Here is a 26606-nt window from a genome sequence, read left to right on the forward strand (position 1 = left end):
TGTAAAGATGATGTAGAAGGTGTATTATTCTTTTAACGTGTTTTTTTTTTTTTTCATTTGTTTAATTTTTAGATCAACAACCCAGACATGCGAGTGCAAATCCTGAAAGACTTTGTCAAGCAGAACTTCCCAGCCTCACAGATGCTGGACTACGCTCTGAACGTGGAGAAGATCACCACCTCAAAGGTCAGTTCAAGGGTCAAAGGGCGCAACCGGCTCACATGGATGCGCCGAGGCTTCATAGTCGATCTCAGCGGAGGCTTCCATCAGATCGGTCAATTCATAGTCATAAAGGATAAGGCAGGGGTTTGGGCGTCTTTCTGGGCGCCTCCCGGTTCCACTGTGGACATCAGGGTTCGAACCCTAGTACCTTTCTGCTGGGAGTCAAACGCCCTTCCCTCTGCTCTCACGCCACTAGAAACCACCTCTTGTACCCCAGTTAGTGCAGGACCTTCAGGTCTTAGACCACAAACCAACCTTATTTCTGCAATAACCAACCTTATTACCTTAAGACTTTGAAGGACTCGTTCCATGGATGGTTAGGACAAAGGTGTAGATTTTGGAAAACCATAGTGAATATAGTATTAAAGCGTCCAGACCCCAGACCGTCATTGTGAACAAAGCTCACTATCGCCACCTACAAGAACTGGTAATTTTGGCTTATATTGCTTTATGCAAGATGCATATCTGACCTTGGTTTTGTTTCCCCATCCCAGAAACCCAACCTGATCCTCAACGTAGACGGCTTCATCGGGGTAGCGTTTGTGGACCTGCTCAGAACATGTGGGGGATTCACACGGTAAGAGACGAGGTCTTCCGGACCTTCATCAACACATCACTCTTTATACCCGGACCATTTAGATGTAATTCCTTTGGCCACCACAAGTGGGCAGTATTCCTCCATCCGTTTCATCGTCGGCAAAGTTTATTGGATGCATGGAAAATTGCTTTCCCCCCTGAATAGATAGAAATATTCCCAAGTTCTGACCAATTTGTCTGAATATGTAACCCCGTGTCAAGCTGATATTTATACCAGTCCGCTGCGGTTGTCTTGACTGTGTGCTGTAGGGGTTGGTTTTAAGTGTTTTGAGTTTGTGTTGGCAGGGATGAAGCGGATGAGTTTGTGGAGATCGGATCATTAAACGGCATATTCGTGCTGGGCCGGAGTATGGGCTTCATCGGTGAGTCCAAGACACTTCCTGTCATACACGACCCGTCTTAAACACTCATTGTGATATCACCAAACATTTGATTTATTTATTTTTTAAATGGCTCTACATCTTTTAACCATTTCGCACCAACTTCGGTGGATACAAAATTGGAGAAAAACTACTTATTCAAACAATAATGCATGGCAGGACTATTATTAAATGTATATTTTTACATAGTCAAAGAAGAAAAAATACCTCCAATTACTGAGGTGTGTGTTTGTTTGTCTCTAGGCCACTACTTGGACCAGAAGCGTCTGAAGCAGGGCCTATACCGCCACCCCTGGGACGACATCTCCTACGTACTTCCTGAGCACATGTCCATGTAGTCCCCAACATCTCATCCGTAGTTGTGACCACCACTGGTCTCCGACCCGCCTCTTCCTCCACCCCCTACTCGTCACCACCCCCTCCCATCCACCACTGCAGGCCGAACGAGGACACGCCAAGGAAGAGATGTTTTGGCAGGAAACCTTTCTGCTTTTCTCTGGGTTTAGTTTTTTCTTTGGACAGATTATTAAAAAGGGTATTCTGAAGAGATGTTATTGAGTCGTGATTAAAGGCTGGGGTGAGAGGAGAAGGCACCACTGCTGTTATGCTACCACTTGAGCTAATCTGGAGAACATGCACAACGTCACAAGCACCGTTTTGTCAGCTTCCTTAGCTAGTTAGCTAGCTAGCTTCCGGTGCTTTTTGACTCGCAGAGGGTGCTGGCTTGGTACGTTTTTCAAACACAGCAATACTGTAAAGTCTGTTCTGAGGGTTTACTTAAACGCAAAAGCATTAATTTGCGTTGTTGATTTGGTACTTTATTTTTTCGTTTTGTCAGCTTCCTTAGCTTGTTAGCTAGCTAGCTTCCGATACTTCTTGGCTCTCAGTGGGTGCTGGCTTGGTAAGTTTTTCAAACACAGCAATACTGTAATGTCTGGTCTGAGGGTTTACTTAAACGCAAAAGCATTCATTTGCGTTGTTAAGTTGGTACTTAATTTTTTCACTTCGGGTGGTTCGGGAGAATGTTTGCTTGAATGCTCTTGGTAATGACTGCACCTTTTAAGCACAAACGCTAACCGCTTGGATTACCTCCTTCCCTGCGAAATCCTGCTTCAATTTAGAAAGAATCTCAAGTGAAACCAAAGTTGTTCGTTTTGGGTTTTTTCTTTTTGTATTATTTTAGTCTAGGACCAACCTCAGTCGAAGGTGGTTTGTTGTTTGTTTCGGGGCTCGATAAGTTTGTGTAAAGAGGCATTAGAATGAGAAAATATAGCTGTAAATCTTATTTGTAACTCCAGAATTGCCTTTACTAATAAGTCTGGTTTTACAGAAGGTTCAATTTATCGACTTAATTAGATGCTTTATCGAGGTATTAACATTCAGTTGGGCAAATTTCAGCAATCGTATTTTTAATATAAAAGGAATGAGAAAATAAATTATCGTGTCAAATTTAGTGGTAGTTTGTAATGCATTGATTGTGCCCTGTGAGTCTTAATAGCAGCCTGTCGCAAGGGACCATGATGGCAGCGTAACTTTTCTGTAGGGCTGTAAAGCGTGTTTCTAACGAGGCCTGGCTTTGGCGGACTAAATGTTTTTGTCACTCCACTGTACTGCTTGCTTTATTCTGTTTTTATTCAAATGTTACATACTTTTTAATATATGCTGTTTAAATGTGGTACAATAAAAGATGTCTTTAAGTTGTATGTCCTTAATCATTTGTCAGTGTTTTTGTGATGTAAAATATTTTACATCACAAATTTTAAAAAGTTTTATTTTAAAAGTGGGCTCATATTGGGTGGTTAGTTTTTTATTAATCAAAGAGGTCAACAACCCTAACCTTAACCCTAACCCTGGAATTCAGTAGCGGCGAGTCTCTCTCGCTCGCTCTCTGGTTACGATGGCCAAAGTAACATAGTCCCCAAACCCCCCAGGGTTACACGCCAACCTCCCCCTCCCTCCTGGAGACTGGAGGCCTGGGATGCTGCCTTGCCTGTCTGGGGTGTCGTCGGACGGGGTGGTGACGGGGCTGGTGGGGGTCAGGTTCAGCTGGGCTGTGGCGGTAGCTTTTCGGAGGGCTGGAAACAGCCCGGGGTAAGGCCACTCTCCCAGGGCGACAGTGCTGTCACACCCTCTCCCTCGTGGAGGATGGGGCCTTTTGCTCCGGTGCTGCCTGGCCGAGGGGTGGCTGGGCCTGGGCTCAACCGGGGTGGTGGGCGTGTCCCCTTCTGGGTCTGGAGAGGCCCACATTGGGCGCCAGTGTAGCAAACATCCATGTTACACCCCACTAACATGGCTACCACACTCATCCTAGACTGTTTTCCAAACAACACACACAGGGTGGTGATGTAACACCTGTTTGTTAAGCCCCAGAGCCAAATCAGACTCCGCCAGGTGAGGTTGCTTAAACCAGCCGTCACCCACTCACACTCCCACGGTCTACTTTTAGTCATCGAACAGCAAATCTGTGGAAAAGGACCCCCAGACATAAAGGGTTCTTTCCCAGGTTAAGAAAACAGAATGATTCTTATATTTTTAAGATAATCATATCTTAAATAAAACCTGAATATCAAATTCCATTTCTGAGTTCTACACACAACACCTTTACAGTTAACAGCAAGGTGTTTCCTGAATTGCTAAAGAAGGTATTGGGTCTCGTGTTGCAAGCGTCTCACCCCTAGTCATAGCCAGTGTCTGGGTGGCCCAGCGGAGAGCTGTTGGCTAGCAGCTCTGGAGGGCCAAGGGGGCGGGGCTTTCTCTCGCTTCCCACTTTTATGTTGATTATTTGGTGCGATTTTCTTTGGGTTGCATAATGCTGCTTGTGACCTAAAATTGCTTGAATACTATAGACACATGCTTAGACCAAAGTAACACAACTATGAAGTTTTTGTTACTATACCTTAAACACAAGCGCTGCCTTTCACTTTACTTGCAATTGTGCAACACACTTGCTCCTTTCTACAACACACTTGCTCCTTCACACTACACACTATTTCATGAATAAGACACTTAGTTCAAAAATGAAATCTCACCGTACCATTGGGAAAACACATCTATTCAAAATACAAAACACATTGGGAAATTGAAAATACTTAGATACACACCGGAAAACACTTACTTACCAATCAGCCAGCTACAAAAAGGGCAATTATGCACGTCCCGGGGCAGGACGGGGGAGATATTTCTTGTGTGCCTCCATAAGCCTTCGAGGGTAACTGCACCATCATGCAAAAATAGGTCCATACCAACATATCATCACATTTCTAGATGCACTCCATGATGCAGCTGAACAGGACAAATCAGTGCAGCCCAGGTTTGTTGTAGTCTGTCTTGGATAATGTTTTTTAGGCTGTTTTGGTCCGGAACTGGTTCACAAACCATAAACAATTTGAAGCATTATACTTACCCGCCATTTCTAAACCCTATAGATAGAAGATTGCTTTTTGGCTTGAGGATGGCGCGTATATGACCGCCAACCACATGCCCGCATGCCTCTTCTGCAGGCAATGAAACAGGCCTGCGGAGACATTGAGGGAAGCCATGGCTGGATTCGGCACACAAGGCAAGGATCCATAATCCCACCAATGCACAATTGCCGTGTTTCTCTGTGTTTACAGTACAGTAGCGTATTTTTGTTTAAACTGAATTTACTGCACTGTAAAGTACCGTATAGCAATGTACAGTAGGCCTATTGAGTAGGCCTATACATTTTTTTGGTTGTTGTGAAAACGCGCCTTCTGTGGAAGTGAATAAAAACGGTGAACATGAAAGACTGCAGTGTTTTATATAAAGTAGACTAGTGTGTTGCTGCTGATCTGAAAGTGTAATCATATGATACAAGTGTGTTTCATATGGTCATCAGAGTGACATTTTGAGAAGGGATTATTAGGTTTCGATACCCGAGTTTCAATTTGACATAGATGTGAATGGTATATTTCTCAGTGTTGTGTCTTATTTGATTGTGTGTTGAGTTTTGACACAATGAGCCAAGTTTTGCAAAACGTGTTCAAGCAATGGGCAAAAACTGTAATATGGTCCTACGGTGGTAGTGACAGCTTACTGCTGCGCCTGCTTCTACTTCGACTACCCCAGTTAACCACCAGAGATCGCCATCTACAATAATTTCTAATAATCATAAAAGGTTATTTTCGCTGAATAGGCTATTTGTAGTATGAAACCAACGACGGTACCAGACAGTAGGGAGAGAATTCTCCACATTTGCAATTATAGCACACTGCACTCATTACAATGCAGTGTAATTATCCATGTTCACTAACTCTTGCTTTAAGTGCAAACAGAATGCACGAAAACACGTGTGTGTGTGTGTGTGTGTGTGTGTGTGTGTGTGTGTGTGTGTGTGTGTGTGTGTGTGTGTGTGTGTGTGTGTGTGTGTGTGTGTGTGTGTGTGTGTGTGTGTGTGTGTGTGTGTTAAACAGCGTACGTGGAGCTGCTTGGAGGATGGAGGGATGATAAGAGGGCCGGCCGTGCAGGAAGTGGCAGAAGAGATAGTACACTGCACAGAGAAAAATGTTCAAAACACACACACAATCAGAAGACAGCTCGGGAAACTACCTGCCATCACACACTTGCACCAACATGCACATAGAAACCAATGACAGTTGGGAGAAACAGGCAAACATCCACCCAGAGATGGTACAGAATTACAGATTATCTAATAAGAAACCAGTGAAACCGCTGCACTAAGAGTAACTAGTTCAATTTAAATTGACAATATGGTCAGGAGCACAATTGGGCAACACGTGCTAGTTGAAACCTGCCTACTGCTGCAGCCTTGCATAGAAGAGTTCTTCGTTCTTAAGGTTTCCTCCTCCTCCCTCTGGGATTTGAAGTTTTCCTTGTCCTTTAGTGGGTTCCGGAGTGAGGGGACGTGAGACACGGGCTTGGCTGTGAAGCCCTTACAGACTGCACATTGGATTACAGGTTGTACAAATAAAGTGGAGTTGTTTGGCGGTGAGGGGGTTTGACTCCCAGCCCCAAGTAGCTTGCGAGGCAGCTCAGAGACGAGCTTCGACAGGTTTCAGGTTGTGTGCCTTTGGTCAAACCAAAGTGGTTCGGAACGATCAGCATCCTATAAGGAACTACTGGATAATCATGCTACATGATAGACGTTGATGGTTCATCCAATGCCCTGCCAATATTTTTTTCCCCCACTCAACAGGCCTTTACCTGTTGACTTTTCCAGTCAACAGGTAAAGGCCTCAGTCACTCATGTTTGCGGCCTATCTGCTCCTTAAAGATGCTGAAAGAGAGAGAGAGAGAGAGTGAGAGAGAGAGAGAGAGAGAGAATGAGAATTAAAAGCCTGTCTTCCTCTGCTCCCTCCCTCAGTCTCCGCCATGTCGAGTTGTCATTCACACACATGAGACATGCAAGATAGATTCCCAGTGAGCGGTCAACTCAAAACTGATATATTCACAGAGCATTTCACTCACTGAGTGCAGACAGACGGCTATGGCATTTCTAACTAACGGCCCACAACAGTTTGAGGAACGGCTGCACCAAATACTCCCGTCCCGCCTAGAATAAGGAAAAAATCAGGGGAAAGACCCTGGATCAGCTCAGCTCAAACCTCCACCCACCGCTTCTCCACCCAACCCCTTTGCTCCTCCACCCTGAAAGAGTGTATTTTGTGCGGGGCCGCTACCGCCGCAGGAGTGGAGAGGTTGCACATTCCTGGAGGATGGCATCAGCCTTCCCATCAGCGGAGCATGGATGAGGAGGGAGTGTGGAAAATAAGATTGTTTTCCAACACTCAAATTAAAATACGTCATGCTGCGCTGGGATGGAGACCCCTTCTCCATTCCAGAGCCGTACACGTGTTTTAATTTTTCGTATTGTATTTAATATGCTCTACGCACGTGCGGGGATACCCCTTATGCTCGCGTACGCACACTACACACACACACACACACACACACACACACACACGGTGTGGTGGCCGTTCTTGCATGCGAGGAGGCACTACCTAAGTGCCAGCTGAACTGACTTTTAACTAGGTCGGAAAAACAGATCCAGTGCCACAATAGATCCATTCTCGTCTGCCACATGTTGCCAGTCGAAGCTATTGCGTAAAAAGTGCTCTCGAATGAGGAGGCTCCCGAGGATAAAGGTCTTACAGTTTCACCTCGACCAACCAGAAAGACTAGATCCTTGCAGCAGTTGGCAACAGGCGTGCATTGCCAGGCGGCATCATCATCATAATAATAATAATAATACATTTCATTTAGAGGCGCCTTTCAAGACACCCAAGGTCACCTTACAGAGCATATAGTCATCATACATTTTGTAAAAAAAAAAAAGACATTGTGTCTTACTGACGTCTAACTCGCACACAACGTCAGTTAGACGTTGTGTGCGAGTTTGAACAGGTGAGTTTTGAGTTGTGACTTGAAGGTTGTAATGGTGTCTGACTGTTTTATGTGTGGGGGGAGGGAGTTCCAGAGCCTGGGTGCTGAACAGCTGAATGACCGGGCACCCATTGTAGTGAGTCGTGATGTGGGGATACATAGTAGTCCAGCAGAGGTTGAGCGGAGGGAGCGGGAGGGAGTGTATTCTTGGAGGAGGTCGCAGAGATAACTGGGGGCTAGGTTGTGGAGAGCTTTGTAGGTGAGGAGTAGGGTTTTGTATTGGATACGGTAGTGTACTGGGAGCCAGTGAAGTTGAATGAGGACAGGGGTGATGTGGTCAGATGATTTGGTGCGGGTGATGATCCGGGCGGCTGAGTTCTGAATGATCTGCAGTCTGTTGATGAGTTTGGTGGGGAGTCCGGTGATGAGGGCGTTGCAGTAGTCTATGCGTGATATGACAAATGAGTGAACTAGGATTTCAGTGCTGGATTGGGTCAGTGATGGGCGGAGTCTGGCGATGTTGCGGAGGTGGAAGAATGCAGTCCGGGTGATGTTGTGAATATGGGGTGCGAATGAGAGGGTGTTGTCCAGGATGACGCCGAGGCTCTTGACTTTGGAGGAGAAGGGTACTGGGAATCCATCGATAATTATGAGTGGAGCTGAGGTGTGTTGTGATTTAGTGAGGGTGGATTTGGATCCGATGAGCAGGGCCTCGGTCTTGTTTCCATTGAGTTTCAGGAAGTTCCTGCTCAACCAGCTCCGGATCTCTTCCAGGCACGTGATGAGGGAGGTGGGGGGGATGGCAGCGGTGGGTTTGGTGGAGATGTAGACCTGTGTGTCGTCAGCGTAGCAGTGAAAATGGACCCCATGGTGACGGAGGAGTGTGCCCAGCGGGAGGAGGTAAGTGGTGAAGAGGAGTGGACCCAAGACTGACCCCTGGGGGACACCCAGTGAGACACCTGAACACCCAGACTTGTGGTTGCTTAGTTGAACAAATTGTTGACGGCCGGTGAGGTAGGATGTAAACCAGGAGAGTGCAGCACCAGTGATCCCGATACCAGCTAGGCGGTCAAGGAGCAGAGGGTGGGAGATGGTGTTGAATGCTGCGCTGAGATCGAGGAGGATGAGAATGGTGAGTAATCCAGAGTCGGCTGCAAGGAGGAGGTCGTTGGTGATTTTGACTAGGGCTGTTTCAGTGCTGTGTTTTGGACGGAAGCCAGATTGGAACGGTTCATGGAGATTGTTAATGTCGAGGTGGGACTGTAGTTGTGCGGCAACCACCCTTTCAAGTGTTTTGGAGATGAAAGGGAGATTGGAGATGGGCCGGTAATGGTTAAGGTCAGTTGGGTCAGCACCAGGTTTTTTCAGGATGGGAGTGATGGCAGCCAGCTTGAGAGTGGGGGGTACAGTACCAGTAGTGAGGGAGGAGTTAATTATGTTGGTGATCATGGGGGAGATGGACGGAAGACATGCTTTGACAAGGGAGGTGGGAAGAGGATCGAGCTGACAGGTGGTGGTTTTGGCTTTGCGGATGAGTTCTGAAACGGTCTGTTCTGTTACTAGGGTGAAGTCAGAGAGGCTGATGAGAGGTTGGCCAGAGGTGATCATCCAGGGTGGGTCATCAGAGGGGGTGCGAGATGAGGCCAGTTGTTGGTGAATGGTGTTGATTTTAGAGCTGAAGAAGTCAAGGAATGCAGTGCATTGGGTGGTGGAAATATCTGGAGGGAGAGATTTAGGAGGCTGAAGTAAGTGGTTGACTGTTGAGAAGATCCTCTGCTGTTGCCTGTACCAGTGTTGATGAGGTTGGAGTAGTATGAGGTTTTGGCAGTGGTGAGGGCATTCTTGTAGTGATGGTGATGATGATGATCATCATCATCATCACCATCATCATCAGTAATGCACAATCTGTTCTAAAGTAATAATAATTAAAAAAACGCAATAAAACATTTTTTGTTTCCCATGGACCATAGAGCAGCATGGGGTACCCAGACAATAGCGTGGAGCGGGATCGCAGCGCGTGAAGGGACAGCCGGGGAAATTCCAATGCGGTGAGTCTGCCGCCGCTGCCACCCGCCAGTGGAACCCCCCCCCCAACACAAGGCCCTCAACACCAGGCCCCTGACACAAGCCCCCCAACACAAGCCCCCAACACAAGGCCCACAACACAAGGCCCCCAACACAAGGCCCTGCATGCCGCTTATCGGAGCCCGGAGCCGGTGCTATTGTCCTCCTGTCCGCGGCTCTGAGTCAACCCTCAGTCTAAAGGGCTGAGGGAGGGAGCGAGAGGGGAGGGGAGGGGAGAGAGCTGGCTAGCCCGAGTGAGAGAGAGAAAGAGTGAGAGAGAAAGCGAGAGTGCGGGAGAGCGAGAGAGCGAGGACAGGACAGAAAGTGAGGGAGAACAGTTTCCCATCGTTCACGTTGCACCGACTTCCCTCCGCGAGAACTGAGAGGAAAGTGAAGTCAGCGGAATTTGAATGGATCGTTTTACTACTTCAGTCCCCGCTGATGATCGGTACGGAATAATGTCCTCCTATCGTTCCACCACCTGAAGAGCGCCGATCGGTGAGTTTTGCTCTGACTTGTTGCCCGATTAACACGACATCGCTGCGACAAAGTTGACTTGCTACTTGTTGTTGCGTATAGATGTGTGTGGCTTATTTGGAGAGTAGTTTGTGAACGGGTTTGTCCTCAACATCTTTGATTTAACAACACAGGGGGGTAAAACGTGCACTTGTGATCGTGATTGTGCACAAAAGACACCGGGTTTCCCAACTGTCAACCCTAACAAACACTCACAACGTGACGACGTGTGTGTGTGTGTGTGTGTGTGTGTGTGTGTGTGTGTGTGTGTGTGTGTGTGTGTGTGTGTGTGTGTGTGTGTGTGTGTGTGTGTGTGTGTGTGTGTGTGTGTGTGTGTGTGTGTGTGTGTGTGTGAGGGGTCAGTTGTGTTTACATAGGCAGAATTCCCCGGGCATATCGCTGTGGCATGCTTTTATCCCTGTTGGTCATAGTTTTAGTTTGAAAACATCTTACAACTTTAGCTTTGGCCAAACTAAATGAACAGGTAGACACACTATATTCAGTGTAATCTCAAAGGGACTATGTATGACATCATATCCCCTTTAAAGCCCCTTGCACACCTTATAGTGACAGGGGGCTTTCACTTTTATATTAGGGAGTGCTTTTATTGTGAAGACCTTAAGGAAGCCTCTTGTTTACATTATAAGCACTATTTCCTGCTATATTAAAGAAAACTATAACACAGTTCTTTAATGGACTAAACCTTCACAACTCATTTTAAAGTAGATGATCAAACTCAAGCTGGAGATGAAGAAGATTCTTTATTTTTTCTTTAAACCATTCATATATCTGACTGCACCTAATCAGTGTGCTCCAGATAGTTAACAGTACTTTGTCAGATGTTTACTTCTCTAAGCTCTCTATCGCCACCTGTATCTGTTATGCTATTCTATTCTGCTTGTATTGTGATGAATAAACAAGTCATCAGCTTGTTGGATAATAGCAGCGATGTTTCCTCACTATCACCATTGAGGTATTGGGTAGAACCCTTCAGACATTGAGGTATTGGTCAGATATTTAACAATAGAGGTATTATTGTATTGCTGTTGGCTTTGGATTTAAATATATCAACTTCAATAACTTGGCACAGAGAAATAAGCAGGCCTGGCTCGATTCAGAGGTAATTCTTCTTGACCTGGGTGTGACTTCTTAATATCAGACAAGATGACGGAATGTGTTACACAGTATAAACCTCCAAATGGAAAGGCCACTTCAATTCTAAAACGTAAAGATTCTGAAGTAATGAGCTTCTTTGACCGTCTGTTAATTCCGAGTGCTGGACATTTTTGAGTTTGACTGGAACACATCATCATTCTCCTAATGAGCTGTCTCAGCGATGAAAGTTATTACAAATTGAAGTATCATTGGCCGGATGAAAAACAGACAAGAGGACACCGTTTTACAGCCTATGAAGTGTTATTGGAGAGAGGGTCTTTGTTCGTTTTGCCAAAGTAAAGCAGAGAGGCTGGCATGCAGTGTGAGAACGGGAAAATCTCCACCATCATTCTGTCATCCGTGAATCAATCACTTCTTTTCACACACACACGCCCATACACACATCTATTATGGACACACGCACAAACATCCACACACACTGTTTCTTAAATCTTTCTTTCTTTTACACATCCCTGCTATTGTTGCCTCAGTTTGCCCCATGTTGGTAGTCACACACACACACACACACACACACACACACACACACACACACACACACACACACACACACACACACACACACACACACACACACACACACACACTGAGAGAGTCTCTTTCTGTATAGTTTCCATTGCCTGTTCCCTCTAATCTAAACCATATGTAGTGCAGGTCTGCATGTAAAGTATTCTGTACTGCTGGTGTGGGCCTGTACTGTTGTTACCAACCAAACCTCGTCCCTCCTGGTGATTTAAGAGATATCCCGGGGTGTTCAACAACATAGCTTTATTATCATGACCTATGAACTAGGGATTTGGTTGTCGTCAACGTCCCGGAGGCCTTCTAGGCTTTGTCGGAGTCAACAGAAGGGCGGCTTCAAATGAGTAGAATTGGACTAGAAACCTTTTTCCTATTTGATTGTTTGTTCGCTAAATCCAGGTTGGTCTCATTTAGACCATCCTGGACACATTATGAACACATTTGCAAGAGAGGTCTGACAAGAAAGGAAAAACAAACGTACAATTTGAAACAGGGTTAAAACGTCTAACAGAAACTGATCATAGGAAAATAGTTAAAGGAAAAACCCTATCCCATCAATGAATCATGGATTTGCGGTTATGAAATGGTGGTGTCACTTATAACACTAGAGGCTATCTTTGTCGTGGCTTGTTTTGAATGATATTTATATGATGGGACGGCTTATAAGGAAGTCGATTTATTTAGCGGTCGTGATGTGTTTGTTGACGGCCTTAGGGGATGTGGTATCATGTTATGCATGTCGTATCTGTGAAGACAAACTATTCACGGTATTCAGTGCGCCACGACCTTGACTCAACTCGGCTCATCGCTTCGTGTGGCCTGGCGGTGATACGATGGCCCAGGCCCCAATCAAACATTGATATGAATGAATGAATGAAGTAACTATTATGATAATTATTATAAACGTTTATCAATCATACTCCCCAAGTCGTTGTTTGGTTAACTTTAGATTACGTTCAGTTAGAAGTGATATGACCCTCAAACCTCTGTCATTATTTAGTGACACCGATGTGAGGGCCTACCCAGACGCCCCCTCTCGTTCCCCCACACTGGTTCTTTTCAACGATATGCCGTTAGAGGAATGTGACCCTATTGTAGTCATGTGACGGCTCTTTCCCGTCCAGATCTCTCGGCGAGAGGGGGCGAGCCGGGTGGGGCTCCCTTTACAAGTCTGGCCTGGTTATCCTACAACAATGATCAGTCTGCTTTTTTTTTTTTTTTTTTTTAATTGCGCGGTACCACTTCTGGGAAGTCGTTTGTTCTCAGCCGTTATGTGTGTGCTGAGGAGAAGCGAGGTTGCACACCTCTTCCCGCCGACGTTGCAATGGTATTCTAAAGCGATGCTGCACAAATACAAGCGCAGGCTGGTTGGATTTGACATGTTTCCCTGCTGTCATATGCCATACGCTGTGAACATGCCCAAGGGGTACAAAACTACTGGCACCTGACAGAGACGGACGTCATTTCCTCCATGATGCTAAGATCTGAATCTCTACTAGCTACAAGATCTATACTCTAATCTTTCTCTTATGTATGTCTTGACTTGTATTTCACGTGTGTTGAGTGACTGATCCAGATTTCTTCACCGTACTTTAAAGATGCATGATTATTAAATGACCTCAAGCTATTCTCAGAAATTTTGTTATGAATTTAAATTAGTAAAGCATGATTGATATATTCTGTTAAAAAGCTTTAATTAGAACAAAAAATTGGGATAATTTTTGGTCTAATCTGGGGTGTAGTGTAGATGCTGTTTTGAAGTGACTCAAATTGCCTTCATCAAGGAAAAAGTAGTAATAATGTTAATAATGTTGGCCAAAGTTGGCTAACAACCACCAACTGGTATGGCACACTGGTCTGATGTTTTCTTTAAAAATACGAGGCTCTGATTCCCCTTTGATAATAAGAGCTTCTCCGTTATCTTAGAAATGATGTCTCTTGTTTATCTCAGGTTGTGGTTTGGATAGCATCCACTGCAGTGTTTCTTATTCCGCTCTATGACTCTTATTCACTATGTATGATAATAGGGCTAAATGGTTGACAACCTTCCAGTTGTGTGAGTTTTTCAAGTTCCTACGTGTAATTGTTGACTTGATGAAGGATTTATGTCAGCAAAGCTAGGTGCATATACCCATGGAAAACATGATCTGATTGGCTGTCGAACTAGCAGAACGACTCATTATCCATTATGTCATTCATGGTGTGTGTGTCTCTCTCTCTCACTGTCTGTCTTTGTCTCTTCGTCTCTGGGCAGTACAAACAGACAGACCAAGGGAACAAGCCTGAGATTAGAGAATGATATATATATATATCATAGTAATGTCATAGTATTGGACTATTGGACGACAGTAAACTGTAAATAAGCGGTCAGCACAGCAACATGGGAAAGGGGCTACTGTTGTCTTTAATGTTAAAGGATGGTGTTGACTGAAATATAGTAGCAGACAAGTTGAAGAATCCAAGGTGGTTTCGTGAACTTCCTGTCCCAAAGGTAAGTGAACTAACCAGTGAAATTGACCTGGTTCACTGTGTGTGTGTGTGTGTGTGTGTGTGTGTGTGTGTGTGTGGGGGGGCGTGGATGGGGGAGGGGTGGGGGTGTGTGTGGGTGTGTTTGGGGACTGATGGGTGTGATTAAGCCACCTTCAGTCAAGGCGTAGTACGAATGATAAGGGAAGTATGTGTCTGTGTGTGTCAAAGGAATGTCTACAATGTTCCTATAAGGAAAGATAGTCATTGTTATTGTAACACGTTTGGGTTGGAGCGATGGATAAGTAGGTTGGCTACTGTTAAACAGGTAGTTAACCTAACTCTTCCACACATTATGTGGCCTTTACACCGGTGTAAATTTTTGACGATTCAGGCAAATCCCAGCTGTTTTAAATGTTTAGTCGGCTGACAATTGTCATTGTATTTATTAAAGGAAACTACTCCTTAAATGAAAAAATATATCCAGTGTTTTTGCCGTCATATGCTTCTTAAAAGTAATATTTTGAAGTAGGCAGCGTTCTGTTTGCAGAGTTCTGGTAGTAAATAAGTTAAAATCGCCTTGATATTATTGTAGGAAAAACTAATTGTTGGAATTATCTAAGTGGCAGCCATGATTACAGCTGTATAAGTGCAGTAGAATTCTCTTAAAACCAAGGTTGTCTTTTCCTAAATCCTCATGAATTCTTCTTTACATCTTTCCTTGACCTCATGACATTTTCCATAAATACAAGGAATCGAGGTTAGGAAAGGACAAAGGAACCAATTTTTTTGACCAAACCTTTAAGTTGTTGGAGTCCGGCTCAGTATCTGTGCCGTCTCTACTGCACAAGTTGTGTTTTAACGAGGAAGAACTCATGGATCCGAGATTAAAGGAAAATCAAACCCCCTGTTTTAGCCCGTCCACTATCAAAATTGGATAATTTCGAACTTCTGGTAGTCACTTTGTTTTATTTAGGACTACATATCTGATGGCGTCTGAAGTTTGAACCTGGTAGACTGAAACTACCTGTAACAATTGCTGGCTACATGTTCAATGTTCAAACCTGAGCCACATTCTTTCTTGGACCAGGGCCATTCTCATCTGAAATACAATGTTTTAGGTTTTGATGCAACTATTATTAAACAGAACATAATAGCTAACCTAAAAGTATTGTATATTTATGCCAGTGAGAGATATCAATGTGTTTATGGTTATGGACTATAAGGGGAACCAGAGGGCACTCAATTCTTTTTTTTCACATACAAGGGCAGCCAATAAGGCACTTTCTCTCGTATTCGCCACTCTTGAGGGCACTTTTTCCACCATGGATGCACGAGGGGGGGCGGTCGCCCTGCCCCCCCCCCCCCCCCTGAGTCCGCCACTGCGTATACCGTTTGTTTGCAAAGTGATATTATGGTTGGAGTTCCCTTGATCTTGTTCAGCCTGTCGGGGCACTCTGTTGTCCTTCTGATCGTTCTAACCACCCACACCTATACTCACCTTTGACCTTTTGAATGTTATTTTGTAATTTGAGCCAATCCCATCGGATACACTCACTATTGAACGCCCCTGTGATTTCTCCAGGTAAACTCAATGCATTCAGGTAGTCATTGCGTGAACAATGTTAATGTGTTTACTCTGTGGTTGCTATTATCCCCGCAGGCAAAACACTTCCTAGACGATCTCATGTACACACAGTAGAAGTTGTTTATCTATAAACGAGTAGAGCAACCTGTCTGAGCTCTAGATGAAACACTGTCAGTTGTTTGTTTCAGTCTCTGCACTTATTGAAATATATTTTATTATGTTTTTTGTCCAAAAATCTTTGTATGAGTAAAGTTTGAGATTTGCTCTTTGGACGGAAACAGGACGCCCACTGGATCTCAGGCCTCAGAACGCTGGAGTGAGAACTCCGTAGATTGAGTCAATAATAATCATAAAGTAATATTAGTTATAAGCATAAATAAACATTGAACTAATTAAAAGTTATGAAAGAACTAATCTCTAATCCAGCAGTCCTCCTATGCTACAGCAGAACTTCTGTGGGGGAGAATGTTACACCTTACAGAGATATTCGTACGATCCAGAGATATTCTACGAGAGAAAACCTTAGGATTTGAATATAGTAGTTCTACAGAGGCCATTCTAGACCATGTCGGTTTGAAATCTTTCTTTATTATTATTTTTTTTACAGTTAACAATTGCTGGCGTTTGTGGTTTGCACAATAATTCTATATGTAGCCTTTAATGTAAAGTCAAAGTACATTTTAATACATTGGTTTTTCACAGCCTAGAACTAGTAAAGAAACACAGAGAAATTGTTTCTGTACTCACAGAAATAGTGAGTACAGAATAGCCTAGTTTCCAAATGGTTTCAAATTTACTTCAGAAAATTTATTCAGTTGTCAATTATGTGAAAACAGGATAATTTGTAATATTAAGAGAGAGAGAGAGAGAGAGAGAGAGAGAGAGAGAGAGAGAGAGAGAGAGAGAGAGAAAGAGATGGCATTTGTCTTCTGTTGAGGATCAGACATATCCAACATCCACAGCTTCTTTTTAACACACAGACTCTGCTCTTTATGTTGTGCTGTTGGAGAGTGTTATAGAACTCAGGGGGGAAAAGGGTTACATGATCCAGTGAATGGAGTGCTTGTGTGCTTTCGTGCCTCTATGGAAGCTCTCCTATGTGAGAATGTAACAAGGAGACTCAAAACGCATTTCACCGTCTGTCTGTCTGCGTGTCTGTCTGTCTGTCTGTCTGTCTGTCTGTCTGTCTGTCTGTCTATCTGTTGGGCATTCTGCTTGCCTGGCTGTCTGCATGGCATTTCTGGTGTCTATCTGTATGAAGTCTGGTTCAAGCTATTGTGTACCTGTAGTTACTAATTACACGCATGCACACGCGCGGGCATGCACACACGTGTACAAGCATGCATCCATGCATGCATGCACACACGCACACACGCATGTGTGCATGCACTCGTGTGCGCAAACACACACATACTCAATACTGAAGCAATTTGTGAAATAATGGGGTCTAGACTCTACACTCAGATTCTTGCCAGGAAATCTGTGTACCGGCCCTTGGGTCCTCAATGGTGAACTTGTCCTCTTAGCATTGAAAGAATAGTTGGCTGTTTCGGATTTACAAAACCGTCACCAAAAGTGATCTTCGACAACACCAGCAAGGCCTTGTGTGTGCCACAAGCTTTTTGGGTTTTCCTTACTTCTGTTTCCAAAACACTTTGGCACTACACAGAGTTCTAACTAGTAGCCAGATAGCCCCGCCGTCGCCATGGGGGCTAAATCCCGGCGCGCTGTCCCGATGCTCAGTCTGTGTGTTCAGTCGTTCCTGTCACTGATAACTGTCTCTCCGTAGAGACTTTGATTCAACATTATGGTTGTTGTTTGTGATTATCTGTCGCCTCGCTCCGATTACCAGAACTTTCTAAAACATTCTAGGGATTTGGCAGTTTTGACAGTTCTACACAAACATTACTTATCAGTACAAATAATTGTTTACTGTTTTGCACAATCTTTTTTTAACCGACTGTATGGATACAAAATCTGTTGTCCTTTGGGGGATTGTACTAAAAGTTAAGTTAAGTGAGTTAAGTATAAGTATTACGCAAGTCTTTTTTCAGTCGAAGGAGGAAAGGCCTTTGACCCCGTATGATATGGTGGTTAGTTTATAAAGCCCCACAGGAAGTTCCCTGACCTAATGTCCTGTCTCACTGGTAAACAACATCCCTACTAACCTTAGAGCATCTCTGGCTATGACCTTTAAAGAACTCAATCTTTCCATCTTTCACACTCTGTGTTTTTATCCAACTCCTTCTGCATTTCTCTCTTTCTCCAGATGTGACTAACTGAATAATTGGACAAGTTAATCTTTCCTTCTCTTTCTTTCGTATTCTGTTTTTTGGCAAACAACTTATTTTATTGTGAAACATTCTAATGTTTGCATCAGCCAGAGAACGGAAAGAGTTAAAATGAAAGTTATGCCTCATTGCCAGACAATTTTGCCAGAAGACTAAGTGTAAAACTTTTATTGTGAACTGGAAAGCTCAAGAGAAAATATTAACCTTTTATTTATGAATGGTTGCCAGGCTACCCCGCTTATATGTTTATATTCCCATGGTATATTATCATATATAAATAATGATTACCCCAGGTAAAGCCATACTCGCGCTCTGTCTCAATTTTAGTCTCTTTTCTTTCTTTCTTTCTTTCTTTCTTTCTTTCTTTCTTTCTTTCTTTCTTTCTTTTCTTCCCCCCTATATTGAACATAACATGGCTGAAATAATAGTAGGTGCTTAATAAAGAAACCCACTAATATATCTGTCTTCTGCTCTGTCCCACATTCTGTTTGTCTATTTCCCACTCAGATTTTCTCAGGATATTTTCAAGGGGAGTGATGCCCAGACCCAATTAGGGTCTACGACTAAGCTACCCCAAAAAACAGCTGAGTGAGTTAACACACACGCACGCACACACACACACACACACACGCGCGCGCGCGCACACACACACACACACACACACACACACACACACACACACACACACACACACACACACACACACACACACACACACACACACACACACACACACACACACACACACACACACACACACACACACACACACACACACACACACACACACAGGGTTTGCAAAACAAATGCATATATGTTGTTTGAACACACTGTCCCGGACACTAAGGAGTCAGTGTTTAGGAACGGAACAAATCATTTGTTTCCCAAATGAACACCGTGAACACTTGAATATGTGATAGTTGACAAATGTTGACTTCCTGCTTTGTGATTGGTAGATGCTGGGTGACTGACCGCTGATCCCGCCTCCAGAATACAACCGACGGCGGTGAGACACGCGGGCACAAGATGGCCACCGAGGAGGCGGAGCGAGGACCCGGGTCCTCCGCGGTCGGCGCACACGTTGCCTCCCCCAAGCCCACCCCCGCCCCGTCCGCCCCCGCCCCGTCCCACCTCCGCAGAGTAAACCGCCCTCTGGGGTCGCGGCGGAACTCCGAGCAGCTGCCGCGGCCGCCGGCGTCCGAAGTGGGCTGCAACCACGGCGACACCTGGCGCAGGCCCTCACCGCGACCGTACCGGACGTTTTCCTACGACCACGCCAGCTCCAAGGGGGAGGGGTCGTTCTTGGACGGAGAGAGAGCCACAGGGAGACCTCCCCCTGGGCAGAGCATGAAGGGAGTCAGCGGTGGGGTGGCCAGGCTAGCTAGGAGAGGACCAGAGAGCCCCTTGGGCCAGTTGGATGTACTTGATGATGATGATGATGATGATGATGATGATGATGATGAAGCCTGGGAGAGAGCTGTCATTGTGCATTGTGCCTGCCCGGTTTCACGCCTCCATGCCAACTGTAACCACAGTCCTGGATCCAATTTGAATCGCAGGTCAAACGTAAGCACCAAGTCCAACATGAGTCCGGCCCACAGCCCTGCGTCCAATCGAAGCCCGCTGTCTAACGTAAGCCCTGCCGTCGGAGGCTGCAGGGCCAATACCAGGCCACGATCCAGACCGACCCAGCACTTCCATCACCACACTCGCCGCAGCAGCCTGCCCGCGCTCATGCTGGCGTCCCTCAAGGTAATTACCCGGGCCCGGAGTGGTTTGGCGGACACTGTGTAAAAGAAAACTCCATTGGCTCCTAGACTGCCCGTGGAGTAGAGGCAGAGGCATTGCCAGAGTCGATGGGGCATTACGGACACTGCCAGGGAAACTATGAGATCACAATGCACAGACCTGAGTGTTTTGTAGCTGCTGTCCCGGTAGATGGCGAACAGGGAATGGAATAGGTTGAAAACCACTGAAATGTCCAACAAGTACTTGTAGAGTGCGTTGTTCTCACGCTTCTATTTTTGCATTTGAAGTTAAGCGGTCAACGTCTCGTTGACCGTCTCATCCGTGTGTTTCTACCCTCTCATCAGGGTAGAAACACATCAATGTTGGATCCTTTGGATTCTTGCCGATCAGATATTGAAGGCTGTGAACCTTTAAACCAGGGGATTGTTGAACCAAGATAACAGAGGGCAGATGGGCTGACAGGAAGCTCAATGGCTCAAAGATGCATGCAACAAGGCCTCCTGATGCCCTTCAGATGGATCACCTATTGAATTCCAGCAGCTATTAGCAACCAGCAAGGTTGAAACCAATCAAAGCACAGGGGATCAATACCAAAGCAGAAATCGATTGCAAGTGCTGCATTTCCTTTTTCCCTACCGGATAGAGTTTAATATTCAGACCTGCATGTATGACTGAAGGGAAAATTGGTTTGCTCGTTCATCCAATCATTGATTCGTTCTCAAGTACCCTGTTTGCTTTAGGCCAGAGAGGCACTCTCAAGAGGTTTTACAGCCCTCATTTGATCCAACATAAAAGATCACGTCCCAAAGTGCATTGAGTGATTAGCTGTCGTCCGTCAATACTGTATAAACACCCAACATGCTCCCGTTTATGTATCTGGTGACTCGGCTGTTTCTGAGTTAAAGTTGATGTGTCAACCTCTGACCTTTTGGGTCAGAAGTAATCAATTAACAATTAATCCACCAACCTAGATGTGAAAGGTGCTGCAGGTTACGTTCAAGAGTGGTAGAGAGAGAGCAGAAGAGAGCAACTCAACTGAGAGTTAACTTGAAACTAAAAACATGCAAAGAGGCAGCCCTCCCTATTTTCTCTGCCATTGAATAGCTTTGCATTTAACATACCTTGCAGCCAAGCTGGAGAACCTAAACCAATCAGGGAAGAGAAGTCCTGATTGGTCACAATTTAATTGTGGAGCGGTCTAAAAGCTGATGGATGGCCATTTCAACAAATTTCACTTGAATAGCTCTAAAATGTACCTACTTACATTGAATGACGATGGAGTTATCTAGGTGATATGCTCCTTCAAACGTTTAATCATTTGAATGTTTGCCTTAATTTATTCTTTTATTTTCACCATACTAAGGGATGCATGAAACAGCAGTGACAATCCCTTTTTGGAACTCCTTCCACCGTCATATCTGTGACTCCCCCTCCCTCGTGTTTCGAAGCATCACTTAAAAACACTCATTTTTCAAATTGCTTTTAACAACTAACCCTCCTCAACTCTGACACTGACGAGAAGCCTCGTCACTTCTCAGCTTTGAAAATAATTTATTTTTAAACCAGTCTTTGTGTTGATATTTGATGATTTCTCTTGTATTTCGCTGCCAAAATTTGAGTCTGGAAATGCATGATGACAATAACATGTAGTATAATACTTGCTATCATAATGACATGTCACCCTATCTACAGTTCCCTGGCTCACCCGTGCCGCCCCAGTCTCCCAGCGGCCCATCCAGTGAACCGGGGTCCCGGGTGTCATCGCCCCTCTCTTCCCCCCTCCCACAATGCCTCCACCACGACCACAACCACCACCCCCAGGACGGCTACTCCAGCCTGGAGCGGCTGAACCGGAGGCCCAGGGTCGGCAAAACCTCCCTGGAGAAGCTCCACCACTGGCGCTTGTCCCTGGACAAGGAGCCGTGGTGCCTCCCGGCAGCGCGGGGCAGCGAGGCCGGAGGCTGCCGGGACAAGGAGGAGGAGGAGGAGGAGGAGGTGGAGGAGGAAGAGGAGGACCAGGGGGAGGAGGACGAAGGGGTGGTTGCCGAGGGCGACAGCACGTTTGTGCGTAACCGCAAGGAGCGCTCCACCGTTCTCGTGAGGCGGTTCTTCAAGAACAACCAGAAGGTGATTGATCGTAGGGAGAATATCAAAGCGAGTTAATGGCAACTGGTTTATACTTTTTTTCATTTTTCCACCAGCAAATCTTTCTGTTTTTCATTAGTTTTGGTATTTTCTTCTTTCTCCCGCATTTCTTACACAGATGGCTCAGTTGGTTTGTGTTTTCCTCAAGAAAATCCTTCCTTCCTTCATTCCTTTTTTCTTTCTTGCTTGCTTTTTCTTTGTTCCGTTGTTCAGTCTTTCTTTCTTCTCTCATATCTCTCCATCGCAGTTGGTATTTAATTTCATTTATTCTTCCATGACTCGACAATTGCCTCAACACGTCATTATCTTATCATACCGTCATATTTGTACTTATTTATTCTTTTTTTTAATGAAGTTAATCAATTGTATTTGACCACTTTTATTGTAATGTGGGAATGCAATGAGAATTCCACTCCACTATGTTGGATTTGGCTGAAATAACCCCAAAACCACCTCGATCCCTGAGCCCCCTTCTCCCCCTCCCCCCAGAGACCTCCCCCCATCCCCCTCCCCCCAGAGACCTCACCCCGTCCCCCTCTCCCCAGAGAACTCACCCAGGCCCCCTCTCTCCCCCCAGGTTTCCATGCCCGTCTGCACGGGGACCAGGGCCATCGTGCGGGCCCTGCCCTCGGGCCGGCCGTCCACAGAGGTCTGGAGGCAGGTGGTCCAGCACCAGAGCTCCAGGCCCGTCAGGGAACTGGTCTGGGGGGTCCTGGAGCGGCTCCGGGCGGAGGGGGAACGTCTGCAGAGGCTGAACGTCTGCAGAGGAATGCGTCGCTTTGTGGGCGTCAAACATCTCAAGGTAGGATGTTGTGGCAACACGCTGCAGACTCATGTTGTTGACGCGCACAGTTTCACATGCACACACACCAAGGTCATGATACTGTTGCATATTTTATTTGATTACATTTTTTAGTTTAGACTCATTCAGATACATGCTACATGCTTTTTTTTCCGCAAAACATAAAATAATAAAAAATAAAGTACTTTGGGCCAGATGAACCACCATCTTCAAAAGAGAAATTGACAAAGACGAACTGAAGACATTTTATAATTTGTATAGATTTTTGGGTAAAATAAACTAAACTAAACTATTAAAACAGTTCAGTTATGTTTTTATTAAGCCTTGTTTTTAGTTGTATTTCAGTTCACAAAAACAAATGCATACCCACATATGTGTGTACACTGTGCACAATATAGTTAGAGTTCACACACACACACACACACACACACACACACACACACACACACACACACACACACACACACACACACACACACACACACACACACACACACACACACACACACACACACACACACACACACACACACAGGGCCCGACTCCAGTGGGGGTGTGTGTCTCCGGCAGGTTGTCTGGTGAAAGGGGCTTTTGTTTTGTGAGGACTCCGGCCTTGTGAACCTCTGAGGGCCGTCTTCCTACAGCAGACACACTGTGGACCCCTAAAGACCCTCTGTCTTTACATTATACCTAGAAACACACCGCAACCATCACACCCCGGGGAGCACGGAACAACACAGGTCTGTTCAGTGTATCATTCTGGAAAAAAGTTGGGAACTTTGCAATGCAGACACTTTTGTAGTTGAAATGAAAAGATTCTAAAGCAAATAGTTCATCAATCGATTGGTTTCCCTTGCTGTCCTCCTGCACTTACAGTCTTGGATTGCGGTAGGGTGCGGTTGTTTAGTTGTTAATTGCTAGTTGACTCAGCACGGCCTCATTGTTGTAGTTGACTCAAAGCAGGCTTGACAGCGGACATCTATGTACAATGTGAGTGAACGAGTGTCTGCGGAGTCCTGAACAATATGTGTGGGTCTGAACATGTGCTATGAGTCATGAACAGTGTGTGTGTGTGTCTGTCTGCATAATGGTCCTAGTGTGGCGGTTGGTTTTTATGTACCACATTATGCAGCACGGGCAGAATCACCACAACAGAGCCTAACGGTTATATGAAGCTACACACACTCACACTCTCTCTCTCTCTCTGAGTCAAAGTGTGTTTTATGGAGACTATGTGCGGTGATGTTTTATGAGGACCTTGTGGAGCGTTCGGGTCGAGGGGATCCGGTCATTCCAGGGCCAAGGTTTTAATAATGAGTTCTTTCTCTTAAAGAGGGGGGGGGTGGGGTGGGGGGGGGGGGGGGGGGGGTGAGTGTTGCCAACCCTTTCTTGTCAAAACATCATCCAAGCTACTCCTGCACTGGGCGTCGCCATGGCAACCTCCAGAATACACACCACGCCAGAGAGAGAATTACGGGGGATGCGGACCGGGCTCCCGAAAAACAAAACAGAAGAAAGTAAAACTCGACCTGGCCCAGATTTCCCGTAAAATCTCACAGAATGTGATTGAGTTCGCTCCATTTGTTCAAAGTTAATGAATACACACACGCACACACACTCGCGCACATGCCCACACCAAACTTATGCCACATAGTTATCCTTTGGCTGGGTGCGTGGGTGGGGGGGTACAATAACAGCCGTGTGTTTGATTCCTGGAGGAATCTGCAGACTTCCTGTGGACCTCGTGTTTATTGGTCCAGCTAACGAAGAAGGAGCCAAAATATACAAGGTTATAGAGAGGAGAGGGATGGCACGACGGACTGGAACTTCACCAGGAGGGGAGGGCCGGAGTTTAACCAGGCTGGGAATAAAGTGGACATCTTGATTGTCATGTCAATAAATGTCTGTTCGGGACACTTTATCGCAGAATGAGGCATCGCCGTGGTGATTGAGCCTATGGCCAGCGGATGAATGGAACGTGACAGACTGGAGGTCGATGGCAAACTAGTACAGCTGGAAGGTGTCTGCAAAGAACGAAACAGACATCTTTGGAATGGACACTTTAGGTTATGTAGTTTAACGGGGTTTGAAGTCACGTAGTTTAAGGTTAGTATTTTAGGTCACCGATTGTTACATAGTTTTAATTTAAGCTCAATTAAGTTAACAGCGTCAAACTTGAGTGAGTCTACCGACTTAACTCATAAAAGAAGAGCAAATGATTTGTTTGACACACACACACACACACACACACACACACACACACACACACACACACACACACACACACACACACACACACACACACACACACACACACACACACACACACACACACACACACACTCTCCATTTACCTCAGAAGTGTTTTAAGGTTTGCCCTTTCAACCACTTGAGGCCGAGCGGAGCCCTCTAATTTAACCAAGAGCGTTTGTGTTACTCTAAGTGCTGACATGACCACACACACACACACACACACACACACACACACACACACACACACACACACACACACACACCCTTGAAGGCTGGCAGCAGATGTGAAATGAGAACATGCTGAGGAGAGGTTTGCTATTGCTTGATGACCGAAGGCTCGACCTCACTCACTATACGGCGCATCAACATTTTGTAGGGCTGTTTGAAATCAGAGTGCACAAGTCTGTTTCACTACTATAGAGTTCATGACTTTATACCCATAATGCAACCTGAGGGCAGTCGTCAACTACTGCAAACTTATTTCAGTGCTATCTCCAATAGTGCATAGCAGCATTTTCCTCTGATTCCTTGTGCCCGCCTGACACATCGGCTTGAAATGGGACCAATACAAGTATACCCGATAGACTTCAAGTCCATAATTAGTGTCAAAATTCCCCCTTTTTCTAACCCTTACTTATGGTAAGGAAGGGATATTGGTGCATCATAGTGTTCATATTATAGAGATTAGGGAATGAGCGAATACAGCAATTTCCCCTCTCCACTACCCATGATGCATTTCACCACCACTTGAAATCCACAATCATTTCCCACAACTGTCATGTTCGATACTGGTTTGAAATTCAAACCGTTTCACTTTAGTTATGGTTGTTTTTTGGAGCATGATTGATTTGAGCGAGCCACACACTTTATCATCATTGTCTCATTTGCTGAGTCATCGCTTGGCTCGTCTCCTGTTGCGTTACCATGACGATGGCATGACATCGCCACTCTGAGGGGATTTCTGGGGGTGGGGCGGTGGTTCCTCTGTGTCTCTATCTTCATGACATCACTGACGGAGCATTCGTGTTTAAATCAAACCCATGAGCGAGGACGAGCGGGAGAGGCCATGGAGAAATGGATTTTGTTAGCTAGTACTCCTTTGAAAAAAATGGAAAGTGGTTAAGTTGAAAGACTAAAACAACAAATAATTATACATCTGCAAATGTAACAAATAACACAGATTGTGCTACTTGGCTATGGATGCATGCTAAGTTAACTATCTATGACTTGTTGGCAACTCATATTTTAAATTACCCTGTCAGGAAGGAAGGGCTGTATGCAGTTTGACTGAGGCAGCGTGTGGACTATTTCCTGTTTAGTGGAAAATAGGAACTTCAATACAGCCCAGTAGGATATTGCATAATCACACCCTCTCCTAATGCTCCAAACACACATACCATCTCACTCGTCCCTGTCAGCAGCTAAAACCCAAAAGCTTGCATGTTTGTGTGTGTCCTCAGGGGGGATGAAAGATG

General features: G+C 45.3%; 2 protein-coding genes across 5 annotated transcripts in view; both read left to right on the top strand.

Moving 5' to 3' along the window:
* LOC132446050 (ATP-citrate synthase-like) overlaps window positions 1-2911 on the top strand; it is a 30383-nt gene extending 27472 nt beyond the window's left edge. For all 4 annotated transcript variants that reach the window (XM_060036122.1, XM_060036123.1, XM_060036124.1 and 1 more), the window contains 4 exons: window positions 73-186; window positions 717-799; window positions 1105-1181; window positions 1443-2911. In XM_060036122.1, coding sequence (XP_059892105.1) covers window positions 73-186; window positions 717-799; window positions 1105-1181; window positions 1443-1537 — 369 coding nt within the window. In that variant the 3' untranslated portion in view covers window positions 1538-2911. The remainder of the gene's footprint in view (window positions 1-72; window positions 187-716; window positions 800-1104; window positions 1182-1442) is intronic.
* A 6945-nt stretch (window positions 2912-9856) lies between these two features.
* plce1 (phospholipase C, epsilon 1) overlaps window positions 9857-26606 on the top strand; it is a 63659-nt gene continuing 46909 nt past the window's right edge. Inside the window, exons 1-5 of the mRNA XM_060037278.1 lie at window positions 9857-10124; window positions 18690-18770; window positions 19139-19934; window positions 21624-22058; window positions 22654-22991. Of these exons, the coding sequence (XP_059893261.1) occupies window positions 19209-19934; window positions 21624-22058; window positions 22654-22991 (1499 nt within the window). The 5' untranslated portion in view covers window positions 9857-10124; window positions 18690-18770; window positions 19139-19208. The remainder of the gene's footprint in view (window positions 10125-18689; window positions 18771-19138; window positions 19935-21623; window positions 22059-22653; window positions 22992-26606) is intronic.

The sequence above is a fragment of the Gadus macrocephalus genome, chromosome 18 (assembly GCF_031168955.1).
Source record: "Gadus macrocephalus chromosome 18, ASM3116895v1".
NCBI lineage: Eukaryota > Metazoa > Chordata > Actinopteri > Gadiformes > Gadidae > Gadus > Gadus macrocephalus.